The following is a 23,446-nucleotide window of genomic DNA, read 5'->3' on the forward strand; positions in this document are numbered from 1 at the left end:
GACTATAGACTAGACTATAGACTAGACTATAGACTAGACTATAGACTAGACTATAGACAAGACTATAGACAAGACTATAGACTAGACTATAGACTAGACTATAGACTATAGACTATTTAGGGTAACAAAGCGTTCTGCTAGTATCATGTAATGCAAAAGAAATTATAATGGACATTAATAAAAGAAACATTCAAGTGCTATGAATTCATGTTTGTCCAATTTAAAAAATATGTATGAATGTATGTTGTATATAAAATTTCTTTGCAATTTTCTCAGTATGTCTTTTTGATTATTTGAAAATGCGTGATCTCATGATTACAGTGATTACACAGATACGTGCTTTAAGATAAATATTCGAACAATATTAATTCCAATGTAATGTCATATAACCACCCAAAGAACATATCAATTTGGATTTGATGTCCTCATTAGTGAATATTTGCGGAAATTTCCCAAAGCTTCGATGAACAGAGTTGGGAATACGTAAATTATTATATTATAATATGACTTAAATGTTAAACTTCTAGTATTAAATGCCTTAAATATTAAGCAATGAAGTCATCGAACTTTTACCGGGAGAAAATTGTCGAAATATTTAGTTTAAGAGCTTCAATTGAAAAACGTTTGTGTTTTGTGATTTCCCAAGAGATATAAGGTATGATGAAATTTTTCTACATTTAAGAATATTGTTTTATTTAATAAATAAAATCTGTCAAAGTGTCGAATAAATGTACTCGTATCAAATATATAAAAAATCTAAATTTAATGCAAAATATATTATTATTTAGTATTGATGTTTAATAGTACATCTCTGCTTAATGACCCTGTAGTTCGTTGTGGTTATCTCGAACTGATAATTTTAACGTTATAGTACATAGTACAAAAGAGCAATTGACTGCATAAAAGATGATGAGTAAAGCAAAGAAAATCCTGTTAATGAAAATATTATCTATCAGGTGTATACAGACTTGCTTTAAAAAATGCTGGGAATAATTTCATTCTAAAATACATACACGTGTAAGTCAAATTTATTATTGATGGCCATGACTATGAATGTATTTTTGTATGTTTATGTGAAAATACACACACTGCTAACAAAAGGCCAACAGGGATTTGACTAAAATAAATACAAATATTCATACATATCAGCACAAAATGTACTTCGACAATGCCTTTTGGCTACATAATACGAAAAGCTTTAATCAATTTGTATGATTTTTGTATGTGTAAATACTATGGGGTTAGAATAGATTTTTGTACACAAAATCATCCTTAAAATTAAATCTATATACATTTATTTTTTCTTTAAACAAATACTATAATGAAATAAAATCAAAACAATTTTGATAATTTAAAAGCAATATATTTCATTTAAGCATATTTGCATATAAGCTAGCTACAGCATTTGCCAGAGGCTCGACACCCGTAGGCACAATAAAAATTTATTTTATTGTGTCTTTTAAATTAATTTTTATTTTGTATTGAATAAGTTATGTCATTTATACATACATAGTTTTAGCTTTGCCAAAACTAAATAAATTATACTGCTGTTTTAATTTTAATATTGTATCGATTAAGAATTAATTTTTAATATTTAACTAAGGATATGCGTATGTACATTGAAGGAAGGACCTATTTGAGAATCTCATGTAGAAATACTTCTCAATTGATGGGTATTCATGTTACGAATACAAAACAAATTTTGAAATTTATCTTTTCCATGCCACAATTGAACCTGCAGAAAAAAAAAATACGAAAAAATTGATTCCAAAGTGTTCATCATTTTTCAATAATATTTGTTGTCAGAGTATGAACGGATAGTTTTCAAATCAATTATAAAAGTGAGTACAAAAAATACACGATATTATAATAACAGGAAATAATGTGTTACCAAACTGATAACGTAATGTTGTCAAATAGATCGTTGCTATGTCGAAATGACAGCTGCAGAGAATCGAAATCGAAAAATTGATGGGTATTCATGTTACGAATACAAGAAAAATTTTGAAATTTATATTTTCCATTCCACAATTGAACCTGCAGAGAGAGAGAGAGAGAGAGAGAGAGAGAGAGAAAATACGAAAAAATTGACGCCATACTGTTTATCATTTTTTAAAGTATGAACGGATAGTTCTCAAACCAATAACTAAAATATGTATAAAAATACACGATATTATAATATCAACAAACAAAATAATGTGTTTCCAAACTGATAACGCAATTTGTCGAAATGACAACGCCAACGAATGAAAGTTATAACTCTATATTGCCAAAATGAAAGCATAAGTGGCAATAATATGTTGTTGCAATGACAAAGATGCGTTGTCAAAATTATAACTGGGTGTTATTTATATTTAATATACATCCATTGTCTAGATGTTAACAAACGTTGTAAGCTCACTTTTTACAAAGGATTATATAAATTACAGTACTTTTCTATCGGTTTTTTACCTCTGTGTGCTCCTTTACCCGAGTCTCTAGTGGGAATCGAAACCACAACTTCCAACTATGGAACTAAAACAACAATAACTATCGGAGATATTTACTAGCGAGTACTTTAATATTGCAACTGTTGATATTAAATATAATTTCTATCAATTTGTAGTAGCATATTTTTTAAGGAATTTATTATATCTTAGAGCACTATTCCAAGCGTTCAAGAGTCCATATATGAACCAAGCCCCCATAAAGAACTACTTTCGAAATTTATTTTAATTTTCATACATTTCATATTGATTTCGATATTGTAAGGTGTGTCTCTCTTAATGCAGATCATTTAAATCTTATTTCAGAAACCAAAATTACTGTATTAATTAAGTAATTTTTAAGTGGTTTTATTCCTCGTTGCCATATAAATTATGTCGACATTTCTTTTAATATATTATACGTACTCAAACATTTTTAAATTGCATTTTTTTAATATTCTGTTTTAAGAATAACTGATAAAATCCCATCTTGACACATAAGGTGGTATAATAATTTTATATTTTAAAAATTGCTCCTTAAAGAAAATAAAATTAATTGTCAAGATAAAAAATAGAGCAATTGTATTTAAAATACTTACAAAAATATATGTATACCGTATATAACCGTGAAATTATTTGTTTGTAGCGTTAAGAAAAAAAATAATAATAATAAACCTTCTAGCGACAAGAAATGCAAAAAAAATATGAACAACGTATATACACTGAACAAATTTTATGTTTTTTTACGAAAAAACTACCTTTTACGTAATATTTATGAAAATTTCGTATATAATTTTCTTATTATATATTAAATGAAATTCCTTTCTTATTTTACGAAAATACAAAAACATTTTTCGTAAATTTAAGTTAAGTTATATATTAATTACATTATAATAAAATAATATTACAACAAGTTTTATAACATTTAGGAAAAGGTTCCTAAATGATTTTCTTGTGGATAATACATTAAAATTATCATTGAAATTATAAAAATTATGTTAAAATAAACAAAAACGAAATTATTTTGTGATGTAAAACAGTGAAGTTTTCCTACGATGCACGAAATTTTTCGTATATATAAAGCATTACTTTCAGTGTATAAATGAAAAAACCAATTATCCTTTAAGCATGAAAGCGAGAGCCTTAAGCATAGTACATAAAGTGTAAAAGGTTTTGGCTCAAGTACGCTTGATGGTCATCATTATAATTTATTAAATATTCGCAATGGTTTTCAACAATTTTTCTTATTATAAATATATACAAAAACAAAAATCGTTTTTACGTTATTTTTTATTTTAGTTATACTGTTACATACAAAGGAAATCTCTTTTTTACGTTATTTTTTATTTTAGTCATACTGTTACATACAAAGGAAATCTATTTTTGATAACATGGTCAACATAAAATATTTTATATAAGTGCGAGAGTATGGTTGCTAGGTTAAAAATGTACGGAATATTCTTAATATGCCCAGCAAAAACAGAGTAATGACTTCTACTTACTCCACAAATTACTTTTCAACGACTGCAACATACCGTCTGCATTACTTAGAAGGATTTTAGTAATGAGTAATAAATAATATATTATGTCTTATATATACTCTTACTTGTTAACCTTGACATGTTGTTTTCAAATTTTGTTTTAAATACAAACATATTTTTTGTGAAACTAAAAGTAATCGCAAGTAACTCGTTATTTTGCAGGCGTTATTGATATTGTAAGTTCTTGCTAGGAGCACAGTGCTTCATATAACAGTAGATCATGTATGGAATTTCATTCCATTATTTTCAAATTTACGTTTTATAGTTTGATAACGTAAACGGACGATCGAAGGGATAGATATAGAAAAATTTTCTCGTAATATTGTTAGAAACTGTTTGATATTCTTTAAGTAGTTTATGTATTAAATTCGCAATACCCTCTCTAATACGATGAGTTTTCTTTTAACATGACTTTATTATTATTATTCTTATTTTTCTATTTTAAATATTAACAGCTGTAAATACTCATCAACTTGAGTGCTGTGCAAGACTTGTCTATAAAGTTGTCCTTCAATTGCTTTGACGTTTGTGTGAAAGGTAAAAATGCCACTTTTAGTGGAATTAATATATTATTATTTTCTTTTTATTTTGATTAAGAGAATTTTTTGTGATTTTTATTATCTTTAAACATAGTTTTCTCGTATCTTTTCATTTATATTCTTTATTACACACTACTAATTGGGTTGGGATTAAATTTACGCTTGTATTAATTTTAATTTAATTAAGAATTTTGTTTCATTTTCTTTTTCAGTAAGAAGTGAGTAAGATGATAGAGGAAATGAATAACTAGTATGTGTAGAAAGAAAATAGATTTTGGTTTAGAAGAAATAATTAAGATAAATATCATGATATAATTATACAGGTAAATGTATTTTTTTAGTAAAAATTCTTACATCTATGCGTATCATACATATGTATATGTATTTTATTATTATGCAAGTTAAACAGTAAACATTGTATTAGTTCCGCAACTAGTTCTACAAGCACATTGTAATTGTAGAACGGGTACTTCCGTAGAACGGGTAATGTCGACATCATTAGTTCCAAGGTTATTGTTTAAGAATCTGAAGTAGTTCTATTTGCACTCATATTAGAAGTAGTTGTTTTTAAAACAAGTTCTGAAATTTTTACTGGGTATTTAATTTTTAATATAAAAATATTTTTTACTAGCCTTATATGAGGAATGGGTTGAAAAATATGTTGATCCTTATATAATTTAGATGAAAATTTTAGAGGAATCAACCTATTTTGGTCATTCACCCACCTTAAAGTGTACCAATTATCTCAGAATAATTTGATGAAATTAGGCACATTTTACTTTTTTAAACCAAGGATGAATCCTATTGAAAATAGTTAAAATCAATTCAATATTTTCCACACAACTGAACCCCCAAATAAGTCTTTTGAGGTCATAATTATGTAAATTGTTTTATAATGTCAACAAAAATCTGTAAAACCTAGTTTTATAAAAATCGAAATGATACTGCTGATTTTCGTGGCGATAGGTTCTTTTTTTTGATCCTAGTCCCCATAAAATATACCCTTCAGAAAATGACTAAAAGGTCATTGAATTTTGTATAGTAAAAGCCTAAATCGGAATGTTCAGTTGTATGGAAGCTAGGAGAAAGGATGGAACGATTTCAATATTTTGAATAGACTTTGTCCATGGTCCTAATAATACACATCAACAAAATGTCATAAAATTGCGGCTTGTACCTTGGGCACAAAATGTATATGAACAAATATAAATAATAAGGACGAAAGCATAGACGGACATGGTCGATTGGATTACATAAAAACTTGAGAAGTTTTTTGTAGAATAATAGACTTATTTCAATAAAATCTATCTTCTATAGATCAAGCATTTGCCAAAATGTAACGAATATTTATTTTTAAAATAAAACCTATTGTTCGTTTAAAAGTTTATACATGACCAATATTTGTATGCATGACAAACATCAGCATTAACACATAATACCCTAAAACCCCACTATGGTAATGTAAGGAATAATTATATAATGTCTAAAATAACCTATCCTTATCATTAGCATTTGTAATATTATATTGCACGTTTATGGTTTTGTCACAGTACGAATGTATGTAACAATTTGCTGTATCTTAGAATGTTTTATAATAATCACATGATAAGTAGGAATAGATTTGCATTTTTTATAAGAATCATCATCAATTGAAAAGAGATTTTATGAAGACGGATCTTAAATAAAATCTATAGAAATGCACTGCATTGCATTTACATTCGAATGAAATGCAAATATGTATGTATGTCTAGTGGACAGTAATGTGCAAAAATGTAGCAGTATTATTGTTAAAATAACAAAGACTATTTTATGTTGTGTTTTGTTTGAATTATTTAAAAAAAATCTCAAAAATACAATAAGTATTTGGACTATATAATTCGCATTAGCTACGAAATAATGAAGTATATTTTTAAAATTTAATAGAGGATTATATTTCGTATCTTCAGTTTAAAATCGGTTTCATCAATATCCCTCGCAACAAGACGGAACTATGTCCAACTTTGTATATTTACCACTTTTAACAAATAAAAAAGTATAGTTGTACGTGGCCGACCTTTTGATACACCATTTAAATATAAAAATGTTTACCTGTGCTCTATACTCTTACATAGTCTTACAGACGGAAAGACAGACAGAAAATGTAAATAAAATTTTCCAATTTCAGAAATAGCTTAAATTCTCATTTTTGACCGATATTTAAACGTCGTTAACAACTTTACTATCAAGTTAGATTTCAATAACTTGTGCTCTTTATTTGATCACTGTTTATTTCAACATTATAATCATTTGCATAGTCTTGATATAAAAACAGTAAGTACAAATGTCTTTTGTTTTAAAGGTTGCAAGGGCAATAATCATACATTAAGACTGTACAGTTTATAAGGAAACATTTTGTAATATATCTACATATCAATTAAAGATAATATTACAAAAATCGTTAGATCTGGAAAACTAAAGAAATTTGTTTTAAATAAAATTTAATGCCTCCATATCAAACAAAGTTTAAAAAAGTACTTTGCGAATATTATTGAACCAGTAAGTAAAATTTCTAGAACGATTCTGAGCTTAAGAGCTATTCAGATTCTTAAAAGCATGTTTTTATCCTTTGATCCATATGATCTTCAAATATTAATATCAGGACCTTTTGCTTTTGGGCACCCACATTATACTAACATAAATTACCTTTAGTTACTAATGTTCAATAATGTACCTACATATGTATGTAACAATGTAAATATGAATGTTTGGCTATATGTATATATGCATATATATAAATTGTAAACCACATCCTTTAAAACAAGAACTAGTTAAACAATGAAGACAATATATGTTAGTGTGTATATAAGATAACTTACCAACCATCTAGTAATGGTATAAAATGTACGAACGCATCCTTAGAGTATATTTCAGCAGCAACAGGATGATTCTTTACACATTTTCTATGTTTCCGTTATTGTTGCTTGAGCATTTGCATGTTCAGCAACAGTGGCTGCAGTGGATTGTGAATTTGTTGAGGAAGATTCAGATGCTGTGCTGGCATTAGATGTTTTTCGTGATGGTGATGCAGATGATGTCGTCGCCGTTACCGACGTTGCTACACCATGTGTGCGCACAGTTGGTGTTGGATGAGTTGTTGGCTGTTGTGTTTGTATTTGAGATTGTAAACATGATGCTGTTGCTGATGATGATGACGATGATGCTGATGGCTGTTGTGATGTTGAGTTTTGTAATTGGGATAGTGTTGCTGATGGTGCTGCTGCAATAGTTGGTGTTTGTGGTGGCAAGGGAGAGTCAATAGTGCCACTAGTACTACCGCCAGTACTGCCCGTAGCATTTGTATTACGTGTGAGAAACCAACAATCCATTGGTGTTGGTTTGCCCTTCATAACGACTGGTCCACGGTATTCGAGATGAAATGAATCATCCTGGTTGATCTCCTGGCAAAGCAATCTGCAAATATAAGGCAAGAAATATGGTGAACAAATTATAACAAGAAATAAAGAAGCTTTAAGGGATTAGTTTTAACAACATCGCATATTGACTGACTTCAGAAATGCCTGTCAAATAGAAAATCTGTCAATCATTCAAGTCGTAATGAATCAGTAACGTTATTTAAATACTGTGGGAAAAATTTGCAAAACATTTGGTATTTGATAGTAGAAATTTCCCATAAAGTTCGCAAAAGGAATGATTTTATTAAATTTCTGAGAATTTCAGCCCACAGTGTACCACTAACTACAGTGACTAGATAAATTAATACTTATAAATACATTCAAGGTAGATATGTGTATATGTACGTACATGTTGCATAAATTAGCCCTTATTAATGTGCTACCATAAGTAAAATAGACACTCAACATTTGTAAACTCTTCCACAACTCTGTAGTTAAAGATGAATGAATTTACATACATATGTATGCGTAATATAGTAGTTTTTGGGAAAACTTTATTTTCAAAAACAAATAAATGTGCTGATGTGGCATAATTTTCTCCTAAATTATCAGTTAATGTGTTAAGTTGCATATTGTGTTTATAAAATAAATTTGAAAGTGGATGTGAAAATATATACAATTGCATAGATAATATATACTATGAACATATGTATGTATATGAATGTTTTAAGATACGAATACATTTATTTTAAGACTTGATAGTACAATTGTATTTACTACACTCTTGGTAGAGTATTAAAATTTAACAGACAGTATAAGTACAGACATATGAAGGTATCTGATTCTTCGAATGTGTTGCATTACATTTTCTAAAGATATAAATGTACACATTTAAATGTACTGACAAAAGCATACTTTGATGTCGGAAATATTGAAATATATATAATCTACATACATATTTACGTTTATATAAATTTACAATAAGATGGTCACAAATATTTTGAATATACACCTTTTCTGAATAATAACCTTTTCTGTATCTCATATAGAAATTTATCTCAATTGATACATAATAGTGTATTGAAGATGAGAAATAGTTCAGTTCCTTACCAGATAAAAAATTTAATTTATTGTCTATAAGTTATTATCTTGAATTGTCCATACGATACATGCTTTTACTATGGGTATAATACTTTTCGCATATTTATATACAATACTTTTACTAATTTTTTTAGAAACCATCCTAATGTTGAAACATTTTTAATGTTTCCATACGTTTGCTCAACTAATGCATCAAATGTACTGCTGACTGATGGCAATGCGATTTGTTAAAGTCTTTCTTCATGAATTTCAATGATTTAACAGCAGAAACAACAAAAAGCACATCTTAGTAAATGTACTTGGGTTTACAGAGGATTGAAATCAGTGGAACTAGTTTAAGTACTTTTAGTATTATTTTTTTAATTTTATATATAATTTAAATATAATAATGACTCAGGCCAAAGTGTAGCTAATGGTAAACGTAATTATGAAAAAATTATTATAATTTAAAGAACGAATAATTACTAAAACGTTTACCTAATTCTTAATTTTAAGTTTATAGTACCATAGTACTAAAAGTTCCCTATTATAATTTGCAAAAAGTACCAAAAAGTTTCCGTTTTTTGACAATGAACCGATTTTTATGATTATAAATAGGAAAATTCTCTAAAGCTGTACTACAGAATTGTTGGGTCCCCAAGATATCTGCGGTCTTCAGAAAATTGATTTCAACAAACATAAAGACGGACAAACAAATAGCGGGCGAGCATATCATATGGAATATATATAGTTTTAGAGTCTGAATGTCAAACTTGTATATACCGAACTAGAAAACAACAATTTCTGGAAAAACGGATGGTCAATTGCTCGAAAGACTTTGTCTTGGCTAGTCAGTTGGTTTACGTTCCTTCGGGATCTCATTTGCAGGAAGAGAAATTGTCGGTTAAAGAACTGATGCACGCTAAAATCTATAATTCAGGATAGTTCGGTGCTGGGCCTCACCAGCTCGTGTCGAATGAATTAGAAGTGAGTGGGGTTGAATGGCAATGGATGAAAGTTGTCTAATAGAAGTGATGTCATTAATTTGTCTTTCCTTGTCCAGGAATGTTCAGGGAAAACTCTGTTTATACCAGATTTAATCTTTTCATGTGAGTAAGAACAAAGTGCTTGGCTTATTTGATGATTAGAGGCCATCCGATCTAGTGGTTTAAAAAGACCACCGTTAGCTTTTCACATAAAGCACTTCGACATTTATACCATTATTCGGAAGATGAATAATAAAAATAAAACAAAATATGGCCCTGTTCTTATACGAAATTTATTTATCTCTATCCTTTTAAGCTGAATATGTAGTAATTTATTCCGCCAGAATATACATATGTATGTATGTACGTGGATATGTATGTATTATTGTAAAAATTATTTGATATAATAAAAAGTACATACAAACGGTTGAAATGTAATGTATGCAGTTTAATTTATTTCTTTCTATCGAGAGTGATTCTTAATTTAATACAAATTTTAGCTGGAATTTCTAACATCAATTTAAATCGTTTCTTTTACTACAGCTTTGATACTTCAAGTTTGAAATGTGATATTTGAAAAACGTATTATAACGGTCTGTTGAAACATTTAAGTAAATTAAATGCTTTTAAATAATATAAATATTATTTAAAAAATTTAAAGACATTGTTTTAAGTCTAAGTTTTATAGCTAATAAAGAAGAATTTTGAGTTATGTCAGTGTTGTTTTAAGTAAGTATTATGAATTTACAGAAGTACAAAACAAAAATGTTGACCTCTGATATTTAAAAAAAGTACTTTTTCTCTCTTGACATGTAGTATCATTTAAACCACCACCGTTTTTTTACCTTTTCATACATACATTGTATGTTTGTACACAAATAACAAAAATTACGATAAACTAAACATGCCTACATCTTTCTCCACAGAGGGTGTCAGCTAAAGGGAGAGAACAAGAGAGCACTAGAGCAATTACAGTTGTTTTTTTGTCAAGCAAAAAACTGACATACAAACTTACTTTCAGTTAGTATGTGAATTACTTTTGAGAAATAAAGAAAACGGATATTTTATTGTGTAAAAAAACTTGAAAAAAATTAATATAATTAAGAAAATAAAAGAAAAATGTTTTTAAAACAAAAAGATTTTAAACAAATTACCTAATCGATAAAAAGGTATTTAATTTAATTAAAAATACAAAATATTTTTATTAACAAAGTAAATAATAATTTGTGATAAGTGTATAGAAGTATACATATATAAAAGTATGTATGTTTGTGTTAAAAACATGTGGTTTTATCAGAGAATTAAAATTATTTATTTTTAATTAACATTTAAAAATGTTGTGGTTTATAAGTTGAAAGAAATATAAAACAAGATATTAAATTTAAATAATTTTGTTGTTGTTTAGAAAACAATATTCCATTGATTAAATCTTTTTTCTTATAGAATTTTTGTAAATATAAAGAATTGTGTGAACAAAACAAAAACCGAAAAAAATGCTTTTTGTTTACCACCCTCTACAACAAAATGTATGTTTTTATATTGCTTCACATCAGGGATGGATGCAATAATTACAACAAAACATAACTTACTAATGACCTTATTTATAATAAACTATTTTATATTTTATTAATAATTGTTAAACAAATTCTGTATGTAACTTTTATTTTATAAAACTTTGTTTAAATAAAATTTTGCCAATAAATTAGTCAATAATAGATTTGTCATTACATAATCCATTATTCTAGTCAATAGACTACACAATAAACTAAATAACATTTAAGTCAATAGATTACTCTATATATATAGTATTTAATAGGCAAGTCCATAGGCTAATAGCAAAATCGTTTCTAGGTTTATTCAATAGACTAGTTTATATACTAGTCGATAGATTGATCAACATAGCAGTCAATGTTTAAATGAGTCGAAATATAATTTAGTATATTTAATCCAAAAAAGTACTTTATGGAAACCTTTAATATTTTTTCAGAATTAAAAATTTCCATGTCTGTTTCACACTCTCCCTTAGTGTTGTAAAATATGAGAGCATTTTATGAATGAAAAGAATGTGTACCAGCAAAAAAAAAAAGAGAGAGAGAGAATTTACAGGGTGTTCACATGAAAATATTGTTGCTTTTAGCTGATACAAATTTGTATAATACTTTGTTTGTTTGTGTACAAATATATTTATAAATGGATTGATGATTTTTTACATTAGAAAAGTAATTGAAATCAAACAAACTAAAAATAAACAGGTGGTACTAATACAGGCGCAGATCCATGGAGGGATCCCCGTACCCAGGTTATTTCGATATCAAAGCTGTTTCTTCCCAAAAAATAGCAAACAAAACAACTTTTTGGGTTATATATTGAAATGCGTGTATAAAGTACTCCTCAAAGAACTAAGACTTGCCCAAAACTAACCCAAATGTATGGAAAAAACATCTTTTATTTAACAATGCGCTGTCCTAGGTCAGGACTGTTTAAATAGGACTACTAAACGAATCATGTACTAAAATAATGTTAATGTTTTTGAACGACTTAAACGGGTGATGTACTTCCAATAACTTTTACAGGGTAACTATGGACTAAGTTATGATTTTTTGAAAAAGATTTCACTGTCTGATATTTAAAATTGTTGTTAAGCGCATAAAAGAAAGACTAAGAAAATCAGATATCAATTTACTGGAGTAGGGTATTTTTTTTTTTAAATGCGAATATCTCCTAATCTATTAGAGTCAATAAATTTTTACGACTAGGTTTTATAGTGCTTCATTAAATTCTATAATTTGATCGCTTTAAACGATGTGCCTCACTACGTTCCAACTCGTCAATACTTTCTCTTTATGTATGTGAAATTCAATTAGAATGGAGAAGTTATAAAAATTGTTGGGATAGAAAATCTTAATCTCATAGGTCTCCTAAATTTTATATGTTTAAACTTATAAGGTGAAAATTAATTAAAATTAAATTAAATTAATTATTAATTTTTTCTAGTACGGTTTTGGTTCACAAAATTCATTATTATTTCAAAATAATTGACAAAATTTCTGTCCATTGCTTTAATGTAATATAAATCTCGAACATAATAAAATTAATTTTGTGGACCAAATATACTCCAAGACTATTTTACAATTATTTTTCCTTAATCAGTTCAAAATTTAAAACATTTGTGGAAAATTTTCAAATGATTAAACATTTTTTTTAAATAATGTAATTGAGTTGATAGGGAATTAAGGCCATTTCAAAAAATAGGTATCAAATTTTTCTCGTATTCAGTGCATTTATATGCATCGATTGCGAAGCATTTCTACATGAGATTTTTAATAAAACAGTTCACCGAGTGACCCTAATGTACATGAAAGAGTAAAACCGCTCATGGGAGAGATCTTTGCCGAAATCAGCTTTATAGTTATACATAATCACGTTACAAAGAGGTATGTATAATGTCGAAAAGATATTAAAAAACTGCTGGGAATCATCTTTCATTCTCCATAAAAAAGTTAAGGTAATATTTGGCAGCACATAAAAAGCCACATTAATTAAAAACTTGTCATGTTTTATTTTAGTCTTCTTTAGAATTTCAAAGAAAGAACGAAACTAAACTAAATTATTGAAAACACAACCAAATATAATAGTATTTCTTTACATTAAGGTAAATTAAGAGTAAGTAGATATACCACAAGTTAAATTTTTTAATATAAAAACTTATATAGAACTTAAATTAAAATTGATTTTTTTCTCATAGAAAATTGATTAGTAATAGACCAATGCTACAGTGTTATGTCTGCCAAGAAATCCTAAAATATTTAAACATGAAAAAATTTAATACTTATTTTTTACATCAGTCTTTTTCTATGGCTTCTTCGAACAATAACAGTTAAACAAGTGTTACCACATTTGTACTACAATTTTTAAAATTTCTTGCCTTACAGTTTTTCTTTAATTTTCAGACAGAGAATTCTTTCATAAACATTAGACTGTTCAAAACTGCCGTTTACTAACTGCGACGAATTTACGGAATAATATGGAATTTATATTTGAATGTTTCTATGAGGATACTTTGGATAAATTGTGTCGTAATGGCTTACAGGATAGAAGCTCCCGACGAGATGTTTTAGATCATTTGAATGCCATTATTGGTGGTTGTAGTGATGGTAAGTAATTTTTAATGTTATTTTAAGGCGAAAATTTTCCATTTAAATTTCTATTAAATTTAATTAATTTAGTACAAACAAACACTTTTCTAAATTTATATTTATACATTTTAATATATTTTTAGGACAAAATATGAATACGGATGAGGTGGCGCGTATTGCTGTCTTAGCTGCTGTACGTTATCATCGTGATAAAAAAGATGCCAATGGTGATGTAAGTTATTTTTATGTATGTTTTTTTTTTGTTATGCCTTGAGTTTAAGTTGAAAAATTCATTTAATGTGTTGGAAGTTGGAGGAGTGATAGAGGAGTGCTAAATTTTTTGGTCTAAATATTTATTTTGTATACGGTGACGATGTTATAAAATAGAATATACATATATCTGTTATTATAAATTATCATCTAACACCTTCCATTCAAAGAACATATTTAGTGAGTATAGTATATATATAAAAAAATGTTATGGTGGTCGTTATAGTATCATTATGAATATTTAAGACAAAAATGAGCGGACTATCAGTAGGGGGTGTGGAACTCTTCATGTAAATAAAATACAAAAAATTCTCACATTTTACTTGAGCAACATAAATATCCATTTAAATATTTGTGAAATAAATTGGCGGATAATAATTGGTTCGTTACACCTCCCATATAACTTAAGTACATAAATTCTTATATCAGAGAAACTATAAGAAATATAATTCTCGGATTTTTGCAAGAAAAACTTAGACATGATTCATGTCGAATATCTGAGAAACTATTAAAACAAGAATCCTTAAATTATACCTGATATTTACTAAACTCTATGTTAATATATTTGGTATAATATTACCGGACTAGCAATAGGGTCGTGTTACTTCTTACAAAAATTCATATATCTGGGAAACTATATGAGCTGAAATTTTATAATTGAAAGTTAAAAACCTCCTTAATTTTGATCTAATTTATGGATAAAAAACAGATTTTCTATTAAATGCATTATATGGAAGTTAACGCCAAATATGAACTGATCTTTTAAAAATTTAGAGAATTTTAGTTTTATATAAATAAAAGTTAATTATAAGTCGATTATGCACAGCGAGAAAAAAATTTACATGTCTGTTACCAAATTAACATCGAAGTGTTTATAATTTATTAATAACATCTGTTGCTAAAGTATATAAATTAAAACGACTCACTTTGTATGGAAGGTAAACACGTGTTTCTGTTACCCCTCTCAAAATGTACCTTGTTTGCTTTGTACCTTGCACCTTGCTTTGTTTTATTATAATTCCCAAAATATTTTACGTCTAGCGATGGACGTTAATAATCATGCACTAGGTAGTTAGCCAGACGGACGAAAATGTCTGAATTGACGAAAGTGATTCTGTGCCCTTCCAAACATTTTAAGATGTAGGACCAATATTTCTGTGCATTACAAATATTAGCACAAACCTAAATACCTTACATGCTATAGTGATGTAGAGTACAAATGGTGTTAGGTGGTCTCTTTTGGATGATTTTGTCCATATCGAAAAATTACTAAAATATCTAAAATATTATTTTCTGATCTATACAATTGTGTATTGTTACAAATTTCATCAATTATCTTTACTATTTTGACATGTCATTTCCTTACGTAGACGGACAGACATACAGATAAACGGATCGGTATCGGTTTACCTAATCCTAAGTATTATTTGTGTTTTATTTAGATTCGAGTATAATTTAAAACACTTTTATCTATATAAAATAAAACTTAAAAACATCTTTATTTTTTCAGGTGTGTATGATGGGTAAATTTCATAATATTTTATACATTGCCCTGCGTACTTGCTGGGATTGGGGTGTTAGGGATTCTGCAGTTGTTGTTGTTTTACTGGGTAAGTTGTTCAAAATACATATTTAACACAAATCAAAACATATAATAATTGTATATTTTGCACTAGAAATAAATATTATATTGTTTTTTGTATTAAGTAAATAAACGAATTTCTTTTATATCCATGACTTTATATTTAAAAAATTATAAAGTTCATTTAATAAATATGAAAGCAATTATTATTGTTGTTGTTCGTTTTAATTGTGTGGTTTAGTATAATTTAAATTAAAAACAGAATATAAGTTTTAATAAACATGTTTATTTGTACCACGTTTAATGTTTATGGAAATTAGCATACGCATATTTAAAATAAAAAAAAAAAAAACAAGAAAACTCCACTTCCTTATACGTTTTTCATTACTCAACTTAACACACATTAAAAAAAATACAAAAAAGTCTTGCTTATTTCACTTTAGTATATGAATGTGACTTTGAATGGCGCTCTTTTGGTTTTAATTCATGTTTTCTTTTTTTTATCCCGCTGAAAAACTAGCAACAAGTATATGATTGTTGTTGTTTTGTATGCGTTTAAAACATTTTCCATGTTAATGCCTGCTTTTCATTTTCCTTTCTGTCTGTTTATGGCCTGAATAAGAATGGAAATGAAAATGAGCACGATTATGATATTTTTTAAATTATACAATTTGGCACTTGAAATAAAAGTTTTTGTTTTGTTTGCCTTCCTTCCTTTAGGCAAAAATATTGTCATAATTTGTTTTTATGTGCGGTTTAATGAACAAGTCATTCTTTTTGTCGTCTGTCTCTGTCTCTCTAAGAGATACAAACTGAATATCATAGTTGCATTAATTTCTCCAATTTTTTGTATAAAAGAAAAATTAAAGTTTATGGCAAGTATTATTGAATGTGAAATAATGTGTTAATATTTATATAAATAATGTTAATTTTGATTATGTGTTGAAGTTAATGTAGAAATTATAATTAAGATAAATTTGTTGAAGCACGCAATATTTCAGTTATGGTAAATTTGATAAAAAATAATTAAATGATATGCAGGTTAATGAAATTGAACAATAAGCTAGTTTTGAAACAATCTAGCATTGAAAAGCAATGAGTTAAAAAGCTTAAAGAGCGTGGTATTATTTTAGCTCATTATTTTAACATTGTGATTACATTGAAACAAGTTCTTAACACGTTCGCTTAGAAATAACTATTTTAATAAGTAATAAGGAGTTAAAATGCCTTTTAGACTATGTCTGTTTTGTATCAAATGAGCATACAAAACGTTCAAAACACTATTTATAGATATCCTTCTTGCTTTTTAGAAAGAAAGTCCTTAAGAAAATTTTTTGTGGAACCAATAGGTAAAAAGTTACACTTATTTCAAAAAACTCTGTATGACCAAAGTGTCCAAATTTGACCGTTTTGATTGATAGAGCTGAAAATTGTAGCCTACTGTTAAGTATCCATTTATCCATTTTAAGTTGACACGAAACTGCCCACAAGTCAAAATTTTTTTTTTTAAGAATTTTTAATGATTTATATCTTTCAGTTTGTAACACAACGAAATTTTGGTCTATGATCAATATTAGGTTCTATGACCATCTAGCCATGTTCGACTGTAACTCTTTCTATCTGTCTGCTCAAAACACAATAGAAGCCGAATGAAAAAATCAAGAAGGTTAGCAGTAACCAAAAATTTCTACATACCAATGTTGATCTATAATTGACATTATAAGGTCCCTCTTTAAAGAAAATTCAAAGGTATGAAATTCGCCATAATTTGGTTTCAAAGGGGAAAAATACTCGCTGCAAATTTTCTTTAGGCTTGATCTATAATTAACCTAACTTCTAATATAAGGTCTCTTTACAAAAATACTTTAACGCTTTTAACTGACTATAAAATGGCGGTACAGTGGAGAATTCTACAAATACCATAATACACATCGTTTTGAAATATTATATATATATATATATATTATATAATATATATATTATATATATATATATTATATATATATATATATATATATATATATTATATATATATTATATTATATATATATATAATATATATATATATATATAATATATATATATATATATATATATATATATATATTATATATATATATATATATATATATTATATATATATATAGATATTTATTGTCTCATTTGAATATAAAAATAAAGGAAAAATCAGTGTTCTAAAATCACATACATACCTATGTTCATATGTATGTTATTTTCAAGCCCACCTTATTTTAAGGAGGCGACTGAATATAAGATTTCAATTTCGTTTTGTAAAGTGTCAATTTTTATGTTCTAAAAAATAATAAGCAGTAATAAGGTGATGAAGTATGGAAAACAAAGCTTTTTTCTCATTTGTTCAATGTTGGCGTATGATTAATATTTTACACTACATTTGTTTTATATATGTAAAATGTATATAAAATAATCATCATACGCACTGTAGAGCAAAAGGAAACGCATAAAAATATAAAATAAAAATATTTAAAATTAAGTATGTTTATATTTTTTTAAATTAACTGCTAAAAAGTATCTTAGAGAATATGTTTATATTGTATATATCCTACTGTTAATATTTTTTGTAAATTTCTGAAAGCAGCAACATGTTTTTTTATAATACATTTACATTTTTTTGTATTTTTTTCAGAGGAAATTTATTCGTGCGAAAAAACATTTGAACGTATTTTCTTGGGTGCTTTATTTGGGACACATGCACCACATTTCATAGCTGGCTGGCGTAGTGACTTTAGAGATCAGGTTAAACTGCTTTTAAAACTTATACTATAGAAAATAAAGCAAAGTAGAGCAAAAACAACTTATTATGAACAATAGACATTTTCTTTTTTTTTTTGCTACTTTTCTCACGTTTGTCTTTTGCATGCGTTTTTTATTATCATTATATTTTATTTATTTTGTGTGTGTGATGTTTTTTAACATATTTTTATTATGTTTTTTTCACGGTTTTTTATTTACGCATACACTATGTGCCTTTTCTACACACAATATTTTGGCAACAAAAAATTTTTAGGATGAAAATACAAGAGCCATGGTTTATTTTTTACATCATGCAACAAGTCTTGATATGTCACTACCCGTATGGATTGCACGTTATGAACAGGAACGTTTGATAAAGTAAGTAGATTCAAATATAAAAATAAAAAAAAAAAATATTTTAATTTATTTTTTTATAAGGGGAGTTTTATATTTTGTTAAAAAGGAAACAAATATTATTTTCAACCAGTTATTATGCTGAAAGATTTTTTAAAATTTATTTTACTTTCACACAAAAATCTTTGGCCTAAGATATTAACTACAAACTTTTTAAATTTATATATTAAAAAAAAACTACTACTTTCAAAACGAAAACTTTCTTATGTACATTTTTTATCTACAAAAATAGAAAAATCTCTTGAAATTTAAATAAATGTTGTAGTATACAATAATAAATTTTGTACTTATGTATATGAAAATGATATACTAACACATTAATAGGAAAATTTACATACATACATAAGAATATAAAAATACTTACATTTATGTATTTTTAAAAAATATAAGAACTTTTTCTTATAAGTGTGTGCATTTGAAAAGGGTTATAAAAATTCTATGGAAGAAGATTATATTTTAACACCTTTTTTATTGTTGTTTTCATGTCTTTCTTTTCATTTTGTGACAGCAGATGTCAAACTTATCTTTTAAAAAGATATTTAAGAATATTTTCTTTTAATATTAAATAAATTAATTTCTGAAGAGACACATACGACTTTGTGATAAAAGTAGAAATAGTACACACTAAGGCATTACTATTGATAAAATTCATATTTTAAATTTTATAGTTTTGTATTTATATATCAAGAAGTTCCATTTTCAATCGAGTTGTAGATTTTTAATTAAACTAAATATTTCTCTGAAGTTTTCAGAAAGGAACAACCAGAGTACTAATAGGTCAGGAAGAGAATAATCACTTTAGTAGGAATAACAACCGGCCACTGATCATTTTGAGCCTTAAGTGATTTCAGAATCGGTAACATGTAGGTTTTTTGCAGGTTATTTGAGGACGAAGATGAATTATTAGGGCAGATTTCATGTAACTGCCCTAAAATACATAGTCCGATATGTAAAAGATTCCAACATGAACTAGATGATGCAGAATTGTGTAACTTAGGTGACAATCTGGGTTTCATCAGGTATCGGAAAATAGAGATTTATTTTCCAATACCCCTTTCATATTGGGTGAAATTTCACTCTTCACAACATTCTCTTATTCTTCTGTCTTCTTTTCTCAATATAATTGACCGATAGGGTCGTGTTATCCGTTTGCCCATGTTAATATTGAAGTAAAACTACTGAAATTCCATGAAAATTTGTTAAAAGGACATTTTTAAACAACCAGCGGAAATGGTTTAATCTAATTTAGAATCAGATTCTGGTTTACTAGAAAAACTTCATCATAATTTTTCATTTCAAGTAAAAATTTTTACATTGTTTTTACTAACAATAATTGTACGTATACGTGTTATTGATTTATTAATATTACAAATAATACTTAAGTATACGCATAATTAGGAGAAGAATTTGAAAAACTTTTAACACGTAAAACTCTATTTTCTAAGTTTTTACAAGATATGAGCCTGAAAGGCCCATAAAAAGTGAATGGTTTTGGACAAAACTAGGAGACACTGCGCTTTTTTTTGTATTTTATTACGTAGTAGCAACAGTGTTATACTGTGTACAGTACAATGTTGTTAAAGGATTAAAAGGATTGATGTAGCTTCCTAAACACCAACACAAAAGCATAATTAATCCACCAAAATGATGTAGGGTATAAAAAGCAACACATTTTTCCAGTACACTGAATTTTTGTGATGAGCTGGTTTTTTAATTAAAGTAATGACTTCAAATGTCAAATAGAAAAACATGGCAACAATATTAAATTATATATATTTTTTATTTTTCCTAAAACAAACCCACAATTTTGCCATCATATTGTGTGAATTAAAAAAAAAATTAAATAATATTTTTAAAGTGAATTATATTATAAAAAATATATATTATTTTAATATATAACAAAAAATATATATTTCCTAATATATTTAAACAAATTTCTCCGAATTAAATTGTCTTTGTTAAAACAAACTAAAATGTTTCTTTCATTCCACTAATACAATATTACTTTATTTATTAAATTGTGTCATTTTTGTTTTCGAACAAGGTTTTTGATTAAAATAAACACCTCAGGTTGGGCAACACACTCTCTAAGGCTATAAAATGTTTAAAGAATTTTTATTGTGTTTCTTCCAAGAAAAATAAACATATATAAGTACATATATGTTTATTATTTCAACTAAAATAAAATTTAAATAAATATACACATATGTAGGTATGCATTTTTTCTTTGAAATTTATTTTTAAAAAATAAGTAAGTTTGCGTGACACTAAACACAATAAAAAAATATTTAAAAAATCCTAGCATTAGAATGCGTTTTTTTTTTGTATTTGTGGTCTTATCATGTCTTAAAAAACGCTTCCTTGTAATAAATTACATTTATATAGTTTAATAACATTTCTTAGTGTTGAAGAAAACAATAAAATACCTACGATAATACACACAGTCAACTAAATATAATAATAGATTCGAGTTAAGAGTTAAGTTTAATATTATATTTTTCCGCAATAGATAAAATGGTAAAGGAAACAAATTCAAGGACTTCTACTTATATTCAGCTGTGTTGTACCTTGAATATACTTATATAAAGAATGTAAAAAAGTTTTTACCTCAAATTTCACCATAAATACTTCATTTCGAATGTGTTTTTTTTTCACATGTTTTTCCCAAGTTGGACACGTACCACTAAACTTAATTAATTGTTCTCTCATATTCTCTTTTATTTAAAAAATGTTTCCTCATCATTATACACCAACTTTACTGATTTTAAATAGAAAACTTTTCAAAATCATGTCTCAAAGAATTCATCCTGATTTCGATCTTGAAGATATCTAAGATCTATAGAATATTGACTTCAAGATATATACAAGAGCATATCCCAAAATGGCATTCTATATTTAAAAACGTTCAGGTTAAACATATATTTTCTAAAGAAAAACAACTTTTGATCATGGGCCCAACTTCATGGAATTATTTAACAAATTTTAATCTAGACAGACGGATGGATACCTAATAAAAAAGTATATCAATTCACTTTAAATTTGATATTTGAATATTGCCGTTTAAGGTACACCTTAAAAAATCCATCTATTTAGAGTAGAAAACATCCAGGAACTCTTAACTCTATTGTACATACACATATACATATGTATATAAGTAAAATAAGTAAGTAGATATCTAAAAAAAATGATTGTTACCATTTTAATCTAATAACAAAACATACACAATAATACAAAAAACCATTCGTAAACATCTTGGAGAAAAGAAAATAATACTCGTATAAGTAAAAGTATTTTATAGTATACTTATAGGCGAATTTTCATAAAATGCTTGAATTGTTTGCTAAAAAGGAAATCAAATAAAAATTGCTTGATATTTTTTGTTTTTTTTTTTTTTTATATTTGAATTGGTTGGTAGAGTTGTTGTTAAACATATGTGTTTATGTATTTGTTTTGGTTCATAGAGAAGGCAACAACCCCTTTTAGTATTAAATTCGCACATTAAATCGCATTTTACAACATTGCTTTAAGTATGTAGTGCAAAAATTTACGGCTGTTATATTCTTATTTTTCTCCATTTTTTATTATACACATACGTGCATATTAGGCGATTTAGCTTTAAGAGTGTTTTAACTCCATTAAAGTAAGCTAGTCTAAGATGAATACATATAGCCACCATCAAAACATTTATCGTAAAGGTACATTCAGACCTATCAACTGTCTGACTAAAAAGACGTACCAACTATTTTTTTGTATTTTTTTTTTTAATTCTTCATGATTTTTGTAATTGCAAATAATGTTAAAACAAATAATAAAGAACTGATATCGTCAAAGAAACCTATAATTTGAAGGAAATCAAAATGTCGATTTTTTAGGGTTCACGTCAATTTTGTCAAATATTTGATAGATGTGAACATAGCTTAAGTTAAAAGTGACTTAATAAACAAGCAATTTAAATATTTTAAGTCATTTTACTATTTAATCAAAAATCGTTAAGTTTTGACTTACGACACTCTTGAAAAAATTAGTGATACACTGATGTATCGTGAATGCGGATAAACAGCGATAAAAACGTGTTATTGTGTCAGGGTGTTGCAAGTCATAACAATGTTTGAATGTTTATTCTATTTGTTTGTATTTGAAGTGTATTTTTGTGTGAGCAAAAATGTGTAAGTATAGGTATTGTAAAGTGTTTATATAGCATGTGAGAATAAATACACTTAAAGACACATACACACACACAAACACTTTGATATTTAGGTAAACAAATGT

At 26.9% G+C, this 23,446-nt stretch overlaps 2 protein-coding genes across 2 annotated transcripts in view; one reads left to right on the forward strand and one right to left on the reverse strand.

Annotated features, from left to right (window-relative positions):
• Positions 1 to 23,446, reverse strand: part of LOC111681575 (guanylate cyclase soluble subunit beta-1) — a 61,872-nt gene that overhangs the window by 3,397 nt on the left and 35,029 nt on the right. The window contains exon 10 of the mRNA XM_046950202.1: positions 7,401 to 7,995. Coding sequence (XP_046806158.1) covers positions 7,485 to 7,995 — 511 coding nt within the window. The 3' untranslated portion in view covers positions 7,401 to 7,484. The remainder of the gene's footprint in view (positions 1 to 7,400; positions 7,996 to 23,446) is intronic.
• LOC111681611 overlaps positions 11,023 to 23,446 on the forward strand; it is a 28,895-nt gene continuing 16,471 nt past the window's right edge. The window contains exons 1-6 of the mRNA XM_046949466.1: positions 11,023 to 11,172; positions 13,954 to 14,157; positions 14,283 to 14,371; positions 15,920 to 16,019; positions 18,657 to 18,766; positions 19,038 to 19,141. Coding sequence (XP_046805422.1) covers positions 14,028 to 14,157; positions 14,283 to 14,371; positions 15,920 to 16,019; positions 18,657 to 18,766; positions 19,038 to 19,141 — 533 coding nt within the window. The 5' untranslated portion in view covers positions 11,023 to 11,172; positions 13,954 to 14,027. The remainder of the gene's footprint in view (positions 11,173 to 13,953; positions 14,158 to 14,282; positions 14,372 to 15,919; positions 16,020 to 18,656; positions 18,767 to 19,037; positions 19,142 to 23,446) is intronic.

The sequence above is a fragment of the Lucilia cuprina genome, chromosome 4 (assembly GCF_022045245.1).
Source record: "Lucilia cuprina isolate Lc7/37 chromosome 4, ASM2204524v1, whole genome shotgun sequence".
Classification (NCBI taxonomy): Eukaryota; Metazoa; Arthropoda; class Insecta; order Diptera; family Calliphoridae; genus Lucilia; species Lucilia cuprina.